General features: G+C 29.9%; 1 protein-coding gene across 3 annotated transcripts in view; it reads left to right on the forward strand.

Annotated features, from left to right (window-relative positions):
- The window catches only part of LOC131672486 (mitochondrial proton/calcium exchanger protein), a 581097-nt gene that overhangs the window by 368532 nt on the left and 198540 nt on the right, over positions 1-14025 (forward strand). For all 3 annotated transcript variants that reach the window (XM_058949751.1, XM_058949759.1, XM_058949742.1), the window contains exon 6: positions 9069-9509. In XM_058949751.1, the coding sequence (XP_058805734.1) occupies positions 9069-9509 (441 nt within the window). The remainder of the gene's footprint in view (positions 1-9068; positions 9510-14025) is intronic.

Below are 14025 nucleotides of genomic sequence, written 5' to 3' on the forward strand. Positions count from 1 at the left end.
ATGCTGATAATCATTAAGCTAAAACAATAAATATATACATAATAAAAAAAAGGGGGGAAAAACTCTTATAAAAATAAACACAAAATCTATGTACTTACTCAAATCATCGAGTAATATTTTCGTGGATAGCTAAACATTGTACAAGGAAAAACAAATCGACACACCTCTTATATATCATATAAAATTCTCACTAAATTTATGGTAAGCTCATTATATACAATATATTAATAATTATATTTATATTATTTCTAATATGTTTCTTTACATAACAGTTAAATTTATCATTATTGCTATTTTCTGTTTCAGGTGTTCGCCTGTTTGCGAGAGATTAATCATAATATTTTATTACAGAATAATGATAATTACGTTATAGCTGTATTACATCGATATTTTTAAGTAAAGAGATTTTAATATATACACATACATATATACAATGTGATTGAAATATATATCATAACATATATAAACAAGCCAAAGTCAAACCAAGCTAAACCATTCCGTTGACGAATCAAATCTAAACAAGAATAACCAAATAATATATGAACGAAATATATTTTGCATCATATCTACTTTCGTTATAAAATAAATAAAGATTACGAACTATTATAAAAGATATTTTTGTTTCTTCGAGAAAAAAGCTTTATTTTCACTTTTTTTCTATTTTTCAGTGACTCGAATATTTTTGACATTCATACTTCAATATTAATTCTTTTGGTAAAATCTAAATTTTCTACGTGTTTACAATTGAATAAATTAAGTTTATTAAAACAAAATTGTAATTTCCTTTTTAACTAATTCATGAAATATAGGTAGACGAAGAAATACAGATAGCGAAAACGAAACTTTTAAAAATAACAGATGAGTAAAAAAATTAGAAAATCAACATCATTGATGAAATGTCATTCTCCAACGTACCGTTGACAACAATCCAAATATGAATAAACCAATAATACAGATAATGAAAATAAAACTTTGCAAAATTATAGACGGGTAAACAGAAAACAAAGAGAACAGAAAATAAACATTTCCGATGAAATGCCGCTCGGCATCGTATCATTGACAACAATTATACTTTTGAGCAGCTTACAAATGTCGATCACTAACATATCATTGATAATCATTCTACTTTGAACGAGACTACAATTCAACAAGATTATCTAGGGTCAATGAATGTTTTATATCAACATTGCCAAGCTAAATATTTTAAAGATGAAAAAGTTTCGAACAAAAAATTATCTTTCAATAATTGTTGTATTCATGGATCTGTGAAATTGGATCTATCATCAGATTTCCCGCCTGATCTCTTAAATTTGTTCAATGGAGAACATAATAAGTCATGCTGTTTTTTTAACTTATACGTAAATATAACCATTCTTTATCTTTCGCTTCATTCAATGCTAATTTAGTTAATTTTCAAACGCAACAATCAGGTCCATACTGTTCCAAAATTCTAAGGACGAGTATATTTTGAAATAAATACATTTTTATATCCCAGCGATGAACAATTACCTTCGTATGGACAACTTTTTATAATTAATTAGCATGAAGCTTTAGTTTATAGAATTCAACAAAATCCTGCTATACATTATCAGTTGATGGAAATTTTAGATGGTATTATTTGTAATAACAACATTTATGCAAAATTTTATGAGTTTATGCAAGAAGAAATACGTATGTAGCAAATGATTACAGATATAACAAATGATTCATCTCCGTCTGAATTGAAGCTTTTTTTTTCATTAAAACCGGATCAAGATAGTCGAAGATATAATTTTCGACGAGTAAATGAAGTTACTGCAATATTTCAACAACTGCTGATGGAGAAATACCTGGAGTATATATTACAATAAGGAATAAAAACACGAAAAAGTTAAAATTTATCAGATCCATGGATCCAAATGTGGGATCATGGATTTATCCTTCATTCTATCCATATGGTTCGCATGGTTGGCATTAGAATATGTTTCGCATAAACCAACATCATCGGATTACACATTTGGATTACACTAAATATAGATTAGCTAACAGAGAAAATGAATTCAATTCTTTTGTAAGAGGACGCAGACTTTTTAGCAATGGGTAGTAGATAGTTACGTAAAAATTGAAAAAGATAGAATTCAATATTGCAAAAAGCATCAAAAAGAATTACGTGCTGATACATATGAAGATTTACATGTTTATATGAGTAATTGTGCAACTGATCTGAATGTAGGTAAAACTACAGTTTTATTAATTATATAATTACAATTCTTCCTTCATTGTTTAATAGATTCCCACGATATATGCAACAATGCTATCAAGATGCTATGGCTATTGTAAATGAAACAGAAGAACCTGATATTTTTCTGACAAGGACATGTAACTTCAATTGGCATAAAATAACAGAATATTTATTACGGGGACAACAAACTTTTGATAGACCAGATTTAGTTGCTAGAATTTTCGATTTAAAAGAAGATCGTTTACTTAACATTGTTATCAAGAACAGTTTCTTTGGAAAAGTTGCATTTTTCGTATATGTCATTGAATTTCAGAAACGAGGATGGCTACATATGCACTTACTGATTACATTAGAACAGGAATAAAAAATTATTACAATGCCGGACATTGTTGATAAATTTATATCAGCTGAAATACCAATTAAAATAAAACATCCACGTTTATTCGATATCTTTATGAAAAACATGATTCATGGACCCTGAGGTGATGGGTGTATAAAAGATGGTAAATGCTCTAAAAATTTTCTTAAACAATTTCAACAAAAAACTACTATGGCTGAAGGCGGTTTTCCACATTATCGACGAACATATGTTTATTACGAATGTTCGTATGGAGTTACACAAATTTGAAATGAGCAGAAATTTGGACGTTTAGATTACGTATTACGTGTGGGGTCGATGGAACCATTAAGTCATTTCAAGGTTAACTTTGTTTTATTAGTAGGACCTCTACTTTTAACCTTGGAATCGGATAGATAAGGAAAATTCTACGTTCAAATGATCTTTTTATGCGAGATCCGGAAGACTTTTCATGGTCATTTTAAGTTTATTATTATTTTTTCTATGGGAATCACATTTTTTATTCCGATTATGAAGAGTCTGGAAACTGAAGTTTTCATTATTCATTACTTGTCGACCTGACAGACTCTCAACGGTCATTTTGAGGGAGCTTTTATTTTGGGAGGGGCTTAGATAGGGTAAATCATTCATACCAAATGTACAGTAAATCATTATAATTACAGATCTTATTTATTATGAAATAAATTATTATTAATATCTGGAATCACAAAGCATTATAAAAAAATATTAATAACAAAAAATTTACTCTCAAAATAATGTTACTTATGTTAGAATTAAAAGCGGATTTATGAAAGATCTTTCAGCAATTATTCAAATACACGTCCTTGTTCTTGAATGCACATTTCAATCGTTCGGAATTCTTAAACTGTTTCTAATAAAACATCACGTGAAATTTGTCTACAAGCAACTCGAACCCTTTTCATTATGTCTTCTCTTATTAGTTCTTATGCGAAGACTACATTTATTTAAATGTAACGGTCCAGTCTGATTTGTCCCTTTTCTCCCTCTGCAAAATAACAACCCGTCGTGCACGAGAAAATCAAAGAAAAGCGGTAATTGAGCGATGGCGCTCTTCTCACATATATGGGTCATTCTAGGCTATTTCGATTGACTTGTAACCCTTAGGTTACGGATTTTTTTTTAATTTGGCACAATTGTTGTACACATAAAACTGAGATTTTTCCCAAATTTTGGAGACGATACATTAATTATATCAAAAGTTATTAACAATTAAAGAAAAATGATAAAAAATTTTCAAACAGCTATATTTTAAAAACTAATAAAGATATCGAAGTCGGATTTTTTTCAAAATACTTATAATGCCTTAAAATTTCGAAATAATTACAACAATAAACAATAAAAATTTTTTTTCGAAAGTTATTAACTTTTTGTTTAAACAATTGCTAATATCTCAAAAAGTATATTTTTTTTTTGAAAAATTCTTGCTCCTACGTATTCCTGAGGATTTTTGCTATAGAAATCAATCATAAAATTCGAGGGCCCGACGTATCGGAAAGCGTAGCCCTAATCAAAAGAAGACGCCTCGGCGTAAGGCTGCGGTAGCGCTCCAGCGGACTCACGGTCGAAAGCGACCGGACACCGAGGCATCTTCTTTTGATTAGGGCTACCCCTGCTAAAAAAGTTCCATTCATTCCTATTCGGGATCATTCATATTCAATGGTAATCAATGAACTGAATGGTTCAATGTTCCGATGACGATTGAAACTGAATGATTTTCAATAATACTTCATGGTAAGCATAACTAATAGTAAAACTTACCATTAAATTTAATAGAATTCAATCTTTCTGAATAATACTTTGTATAGGAATGGTTTCAATGATAATCTATCCAATTGCATTGAATGAATATCAATCACAGTTCAATAAAATAATTAATCAATGATATTTTATTGTATATCTTTCTATGAATTTTAATAATTTTTCGATACAATAATTGTCCAATCATATTTTATTGAATCATATTATATGGATATTAATTTTTATCCAATTACACGGTTGGTCAATAATATTTTATAGAATGGTTTTCCATATATGCCAATATGAGCAAAAGCAATACTGTAACTTTAGCAATATTTCATTTAATAGTTTTCTTTTTAATCTTAATGATTGGTCAATATAAAAATAACCTAATCGCATTCAATGAGGTATAGTATTCTATAATTTCTTATGAAAGGCAAACAAAAAAATTTCAAATATTTTCAATTGAATATTTTTTAATGAAATCTAATGATTGGTAAATGCAAGTAAAACTCAATCGTATTCTATTGAGAAGTTGTTTGTATAGTTTTGAATAATCCTTCATTCTACAAACTTATCAAATATAATTTTATTCTATAATTTTTCATTAGATGATGAACGAAAAAATTTCCATAATTGAATGATTTTTTATAAATTTGAATAGTTGTTCGATACTATAATTGAAGAATCGTATCTTATGCTTTGGATATTATCAATTAGATTGATATTTTCTATTGCATATTATTGAAATGTTAGGACTTTCATATTCAAAACTATTGAAAATTATTCAACGATACGAGACTTGAATGTTGCAATAACAAACCATTGATATCAATTCAATCAAATTGATTATCGCATTCGAATTGTTTCAAATCTTCGATTTGACCACGAATTTTACCATTGAAATCGATTGGGTAACATACATGAGAAATTTCATTGAATCCTATTGAAAACCATTACTTTAATAGTATATTTTTCTATTGATAATGATTAATCTCGATTAGGAATCAATAGTAATCTATATTATTGGAACCAATAGTATTTAATATCTTGACATTTCTTGTTGGATGAGGAATCATATTCAATGGTCATTTGGAGTGTTCAGATCGAAGATTGAAAACCATTCAGAAATTCTTCAATGGTTTTCAATTGAACTTTTATAGCAGGGACGCTTTCCGATATGTCGGGCCCTTGAATTTTATGATTGATTTCGATAGCAAAAAACCTCAGGAATACGTAGGAGCAAGAATTTTTCAAAAAAAAAATATACTTTTTGAGGTATTAGCAATTGTTTAAACAAAAAGTTAATAACTTTCGAAAAAATTTTTTTATTGTTTATTGTTGTAATTATTTCGAAAGTTCAAGGTATTATAAGTAATTTGGGAAAAATCCGATTCGGTATCTTTATTAGTTTTTTAGATTAAAGCTAAAGTACCTTTCGACCGTGAGTCCACTGGAGCGCTACCGCAGCCTTACGCCGAGGCGTCTTCTTTTGATTAGGGCTACGCTTTCCGATACGTCGGGCCCTCGAATTTTATGATTGATTTCTATAGCAAAAATCCTCAGGAATACGTAGCAGCAAGAATTTAAAAAAAAAAATATATACTTTTTGAGATATTAGCAATTGTTTAAACAAAAAGTTAATAACTTTCGAAAAAATTTTTATTGTTTATTGTTGTAATTATTTCGAAATTTTAAGGCATTATAAGTATTTTGAAAAAAATCCGACTTCGATATCTTTATTAGTTTTTAAAATATAGCTGTTTGAAAATTTTTTATCATTTTTCTTTAATTGTTAATAACTTTTGATATAATTAATGTATCGTCTCCAAAATTTGGGAAAAATCTCAGTTTTATGTGTACAACAATTGTGCCAAATTAAAAAAAAATCCGTAACCTAAGGGTTACAAGTCAATCGAAATAGCCTAGAATTACCCATATGTAAATGTGTTAGGGCCACTCAGCGAAAACAAGACCATATAAGGAGCGTGACGTCACGACCGTGGGAAATTTATTGTTTACAATGCAAAATCGACAATTGCAAATTTTTTCAAATAAACAAAAGCATTTTTTTAGTTAATTTTGATGCGCTGATCTTGAATTTCATGTTCTTATAGTTCTCAAATCCGTATTTATTAGTTTAATTTAATTTACAAGTTAATAGTTTTAGTTATTTTGCAATAAATAATTATATTGTTAATTCGAATATGCAATTACGTTCGTAACGTATTGAAACAGAGAAGCAAGAATTTGACACTTTGGTAACCAATTTTTCACTGAGTTATCAATAAATAAAAAATTTATAATTTATTTAAACAATTAAAATTGCGTTATTAGATACCGAGTCGATTGTATATATCTGTTAAATTAATGATAATGATTGTCACTAATTTCCTGATTTTTAAATGGCTAAAAAAGAAATTTGCAAATTCGTTTTTTAATTATTATTCAAAAGTGGATAGCTATATTAATCGTTTTTAATTTAAATAATATTCCACTAATCACTAGCGATTTTTTTATATAAAAATTTTCCGTAAATTTATTCTAAAATTGGCGTTATTTGATTATCAAACTGTATTACTTATAACTCTAAAAAGCGATTTTTCCTCGAGAAACGATTTATGTTCAAAAATTCGTTATTTCATATCTAACTTTTTAAATCATACAATTGCTATTTCGATCGAGCCATTTTGCGACAAAACATGTGCAAAGGTTGTATCAATTTCAAAAATAGCGTGGTAGGGGCTACCAAGCGTAGAAAGGAACCGATTTCGCAAGTATAAATTCGCTCGTCGCTGCGGCAAGAGGATTCACTATCCTACCTTGCTTAGCAGCGCGAGCATTGATTGGAAATAAAAGCTCAGCAATTTACTAAGACTAATTTCTTGATTCAGTGGTTAGCCTGCTAATTCCTCTCCTGTCGATACCTAAGTGCTCAACTCATAAGACTACCTCTCTTGTAAGAAAAAAGTAGCCCTAGCTCCTCTCCTCAGATTTACTAACTGTTAAGAAATTAAATTGAGTATTGATTGCGGTGCTGTCGGGCCTCTCCCCGATAGATGTAATCACACTCAATTGTATTTCAAAACGATTCATCGAAATAGAAAACTTTGCGTTTGCTATTCGATAAATTCTGATATCTCATTTCTTATAGAATATATACGTGTCAACTTCTTGCTACTCTCGGAAACGCGATTACAAATACAATAGAAAGAGTCCGAGCTATCTATTTGATAACGCGAGAAAGACTCAAACGTTACATAAAAAACCAACACATAAAAATCTGAAGATTTAAGATCAGGTAATCTCGCTAGCAATAACACCAGTCCATGTAAGCCAAACGAATTATCGTGATAATGATTGTTTAGATAAAAAATTTTTTGCAATTCTTTAATCGGAACAAAATATCTGAGTACTTCACTTAAAAAGGCCCACCTTATGTATATAAGGTTATCGATAAAATTATTCTTTTCCATATCGTGACATATTTATACTGATTTCTACAGTTCAATTTTTACCATTATTCAGTTAGTATTAGTACATCAAAATTTCATATATTTGTACTCCTCAATACAAATATGTTTATCAGTATTTCTGTTTAATTGCTACGCCGCATCGTACTTGAAATGTTTGCAAAATCTCTAAAATGAAATAAATCACGAACGGACAGTCCTAGTGGAATAATTACGACGGTATTTGAAAGCTTAATTTATGTAGAATAAAGAAAAAATATTTTAATATAGATCACTTTACTTTTTGACCTTCAAAATGAAGAATAAAGTTCAAATTTTTTGAAAAAAATAATTTTTTGATTTTTAAATATGGTTTAGTAATTCTTTCTTAATAAATAGGCCATTTTGTAACTTTTTCAAAGACAAATAAAAGCCCGTACTACAAAAACTTTTTTTCATTATATTTGAAAGAAAAGAATTGAGTTGAAGTTTGCAATATTTTCAATTAGTTAATAATCATAGGACACAACAGAGGAAACATCGATGCCAAGCGTAGTATATACATGATTTCCATGTAATTTTTTCCGGTGAACACTAATCTGTGCTAAGAATTGCTCCATCTACTTCCATTATTATTATAAGTACGAAAAACTCCTTAACATACGGCAAATTCGCGGTTCAAAAAGAAAACGGAGCATTGCGAAGCGATGCGATGCTTCCAGATTCTAATTCAGAACTTCGAAAAGAGCGTGTGTCATGCCACCCATCTATCTAACAATCCATCCATCTATATAAATAATCTACCCTAAGTTTTAGGCTGTTTTTCTGTATATAACAAAGTCTTATCAATAATCTGAAAAAAATTGCAACATTTTACCACTTACACCTATGTATACATGAATATTAATAAATTACTATGTAACAAAAATGTGGAACACACTTTTTTCGTAAAAATGTGATCATAAACGATGAAAACTATTAATTAGAAATCGATTTATAGCTAGTTTTCCTGAATATTTTTAGATAACGCCGAATTTTTTAAAATAAACTAACAATATCTTTAGTTTTAATAGTTATATCGAAGTAATCAGGAGAAATAATTAGTTTATTATTAATGAAAAAATAAATATTAGTTATATAAATGACTCATTGATTTTCAGCCAAAAAAAAATTGTGTTTTTAATATTTAAATTAATTTTTCTAAACTACCTTTATTATTATATTTTTTTAATTATTTATATTAAATTCAGTAAATAATTAGAGATTGATTTATATCTAGGAAAAGAAAAAAATGGCCATAGAAAAAGAGGAATTAAAAGAACTTAAAGAAGAAATGGCTGAATATCAAGAAGATATTAAAGAATTTCATCAATTGAAAGCAGAAACGCGAGGACTCGTAGAAGTTGAGAATATTAAAGTATCAACGGGTGCAAAATTACTTTTTGCTAAAGTTAATAAAATGATAAATAAAATGGATGATGTTTTATTGGAATTAGAATTATCTGAAAAAAGAATGAAAAAAGAAATTAATATGCTTGCTGATGAAAAAAAATCAAATTCAAAGTTTGCTGCTGAATTAATAAAAATAGATGAGCTGGCTGCTGCAATAAAAAAACTTCAAAGTATTCCAGATGATCACCGATTGGCTAGAATAACGGAGATATTGGGAAAAATTGATGATGACAGAGACGGTGCAATAAAAATTGAAGATGTATTAAAAGTAAGTAGGTTTATATCTTTTTGTTTGAATATCATACAAATCGTTCGTATATATCATGGATTTTATTATTCCTTTTATTCCATACAACAATTTAAAAAATATTTTATTGATCATGAATATTGTCTTACAGTAATTTAAAAATGACACACGATGGAATTAAAATTACTCTTTATCATGGATTTCACTGTGCAAATAGCGAATGAATAAATGCTTTCGTTAAAAAAGCTTGTTTACAGAACAAAATTAGCTTTGCATAGTTTGGTATGCATTGACCACATATTATATTTCAGTTAGCACTATTATTATTAGTGCTATTATTGTCCTTTCTCTACTTTCTACTCTTTCTACTTCCTCTTATCGTTCTATTGTCATGTTACCTATTGAGATATTATAATAATTTTATTCAAATTACCCATTGCAGATATTTAGACTTTATAAGGAATGATATTATATCAAAGTTATATCTTCAGTTTACATACAAATTTTATTGTTCTTACTTTTCAACCTTTCAATTACAGTTTGTTCTAGTTTTGTTCTAGTCTACACTAGTTTTAATTAGTGTGGGTTAGTTAAATATTAAAAGAATCTACTTTAGTTTAATTATTTCGGTCAGATTTAATCGCACACGTTGCTGATATCGTACTAATGAAGTATCGTGTTCCTCAAGTGGGATCCAACTTGAGAACTTATATATACTATATGTTCAGTGTTGAAACCTCGTGCCTCTCTAAATTTGAATAGATCTTAACCTTAGCATCTTGAAAGAGATAATTTATGTGACAGCCGAGTTAGCGATGATTTTTTTTATCAAGCCGATCAGAGCATTTTCTCGATGGTCTTCATAAGACACCAAGCTGGCTTGCCGCTAAAGCTCTCGGTACTACTTCTCGAACCATATAATAGGTTCATCAAGACCTAAGAGCGATACACACACTGTCAACTAAGCATAAATGTTGAATATATCGTACATCTTTTAACATGAAATTAAAGGTGATGTATGAGGGTGGATAAAATTTTTGGCTCCGTCCAATGTCCCCTATTGGGTCTACTTATAGCTGTTGTCGGGCATAGAGATCTCGCCTTCTGATAATTGTACCATGAATCTCGATCTACCCAGTCGAGATTTTCACCTGTATATAAAGTAATTTTTTTATAATTTAATGGTGACTGGTATCAGTGGATTGGTGCAGAATTTCCATATGACAAATTTCCGTCTCTGGACGTTGTATGACTGGTTTCTCTTTTAATGTCGGTGGTGACAAAGCAGACAGACTATATGGGTGGCAGACTATCGGTAATTCTGCAACTACTTAAACTCTTACTCGTACATGACTTCGACCGTTGACGAATCTATCATTGCTGAGTTTACGCACGCCTCGACCATATACGGCTCAGAAATTTGTAGGCATTCCTTTAAGTCACTTACGTGTGTCTATTTGTATGTTCTATATTTACTAGTTCGTAATTTAAAGATGACTGTAGAATGTTAATTAAAAATACTCAATGGACCTTTGTAATTTGGTTCTAGTTTGACGTTTATGTTGTTATTTTTATTATATATTTTTATGAATACTAAGTCACCTATTTTGATTTCCATTGTCTTCGGCGGAGATTGTAGTGTTTGGTTTGTCTCTGGAATGCTTCGGTAAGATTGATTTCCATAAATTCATGGTCTTCGTATAAATATTTAAATATATCCGCTGTTAAATGGTTGTTCAGACCTTGACTGCTGTTTTTTTTATTAACAATCTGTGTAATATTTTAAGACAATAAATAAATGTTATTGCAATATTGTTATATGAACATGAAATTCAGAGTAATACTTCAGTGAGGATTCTATCACTTATTTTTAATTTCTAATCATGCATATATCAAATAAATCAGGATTTTTTTCATGTATTCATGAGTTTACATTTATTGAATCTGATGTTAGTTAGAGTTAGCCTTGAGAAGTTTACTGATAAGTTTCTTTGGGTTATTTTGGAGTCGGGAGTTATATTTCTGCTTTTACTATTGTAACCTGTAGATCGTTTCTTAAATTTCATTTAGGACGAATCACGGGGCCGCATAATGCTACGTAATTTGATAACGGATGAAATCTGTCCAAAATTTCAATGTTTGAGTTTGAAGCAGAACGCTATAGTTGTAAACCATAAGTCCAGACTGGTTAGTACAGCTTTGTATAGCAGTAATTTATTTTCATTTGATAGCTTCGTTTTTCCACTGATGAGCCAGTACATTTTCTCTACATTAGTTCTAGCTATTTGCGCTTTGTAAATATGTGTTCTTTCTATGTGAGCCTCCGATCTAGGTGTATATCTAAATATTTTACGTAGTTGCTTTGTTGAATGTATTTATCATTGAGTTTAATGGGTAGACAAATGTCTTTTCGAAGTGTAATCGTTGTATATATTGATTTAGTTTCATTTACTATAATTTCAGATGCTATTGTTGCCACTGACAAGGAAACTACCCCAACCCGACCTCACCGATTTGCATGATTTTGGGATATGTTGTAGTACTTGAAAAAAAATTAGATAAGTTTTTTTTATCGGCCCATAAGGGCTTTTAAGGGGTGAAATCCACCCTGAAAATCAACCCCTAAAATCAGTTTTTTTTAATATTTCTCAGCATCAAATGAATATTTTTCAGTAAACTCAACGTTAAAAAATTTCTTATAAAAAGGCGCTTTTAAGGACATAACATTTATACCGAAGGGTTGCAACCCCCTTATTAATAAGGGTAAATACATTATTTTTTGTACTGTTTTACGACATGTAATATAGTAAATCAGCTCGAGTGATTTAAAAATCACACTGATAATGAGAAAATACCAAAATCAAATTAACCTGTTTCCGGATTTAAAAAAAAAATATTTAAGGGGTGTTTCACCCTCTAGAAACCACCCCCGTCAAACTATCAGCAGGTTAACCCACCTAACCCTAAGATAAACAAATTTAGTCGTTTGTTATTTCTTGAAATAATTTAATCCAATGCATGAGCGAGCTACCTCAACTAACCAACCTGCCTCTAACCCACCAAACCCCCATAAACCACCCTTACCCAACCAAATGTAGGCTAATAGACATAACTTTGGGAGAATTGAGTTTATCAGTTGCTTTTTCTCAAAATAATTGATTTCTACACCGTACCTGGGGTATCCCATTTTTTTTGATAAAATATATCTGTAGCTCAAACATAATTTATGACAAATAAAAATATGTTTAACCCATTAATACCCAAGCCGAATCTGGTAGAGATAGCCTTGAAATAACTATTGAGTTAATGTTATAGCTCAAAAGTAATTTACGCGTGTTTTTTCTTTTTGCATTTCCAATTGTTTATAAAAAGTTATTTAAACAAATTGACAAAAGTTTTAGTTTTTTGAAAAACTATTTACGGCAATCGGTTCTACGGGAAAAACCAAGGCGAAAACCTCTGTAGCGTTTTTTTGTCAGACTCGATTTTGTTGGTGTAATTTCGTTATAAACAATTTGAAACTGAGAAGTGATGCTGACAAAAACCTCTCTAACATTATTTTTTTCGGCCCAACTGTTTTTGTTAATCATTATGGGTAAAAGAACTACTTTCTTCAAAACAGATCCTTAAAAACAATTACGAATAATTTTCTCTAAGTTTTGCAAAAATAAATATTACATTTTGAACAACAATATTCAGTCAATACTGAACAATTTTCGTTGTCACACTTTCTACGTTTCCTAACCTTTATCTGATGTTCCTCTGTCGGAGTTTTAACTTTTTTCTGTCGTTTGGGTCGATGAGTATTTTCGAGTTTTTGAATATAATATTCACAAACTTCCTCCACAATATCTTTTGAACCTTTCTTCTCATCTGGATGGAGTTTATTGTAAATAACAGTAGCATTAGCTAATGAAGCTTGAATAAGTCTCATGAAGAGACATCACGTCCATTTTTTGCTTCGGATTATAGGCATAAGTGCATTACAATGCTGGTCGTGTAAGTCTACTCCACCCATGTGCCTATTATACATTGAGAAAGCTTGAAGAAAGAGAAATTTTTGTTTAGTTTTATTATGCCATCTTTTCATTTCAACTTTCGGTTCATCTCCGTATTTAGTTGAGAGAACTGATACGGGTTTTGAGTCCATCACCGTTATGTAATTCAGTTTTGAATTGGCTTCATGAACTGAGATAGTTGTTCCTCTATCAGCTTTCTTTGACATATCGATTTTTGCTTTTACGCGATTTTGACGAACAGTTCCTGTAGCTGATAATCCAATATTTCTTAAGTGAATCATGAGATCTGGAGATGTAAAGAAGTTATCAAAAAACAAATGATATTTTGCCAGATTTTCATTTTTAACCGTCTCCAGGAACCTTTGAAGTAATTTGATAATCACTCTCGATCCCAAACAAACAGAAGCTAAAGGATTTTCAGATTCAGTACCAAACTTGCCCGTATATATATCTAAATCATATATACGAGGTGTGATCAAAAAGTAAGGTGAATTTTGAAATTTAGCGGGCTACGTCCG

This window comes from Phymastichus coffea, unplaced genomic scaffold (genome assembly GCF_024137745.1).
Source record: "Phymastichus coffea isolate CEN01 unplaced genomic scaffold, Cenicafe_Pcof_1.1 PCOF00012, whole genome shotgun sequence".
Taxonomy (NCBI): domain Eukaryota; kingdom Metazoa; phylum Arthropoda; class Insecta; order Hymenoptera; family Eulophidae; genus Phymastichus; species Phymastichus coffea.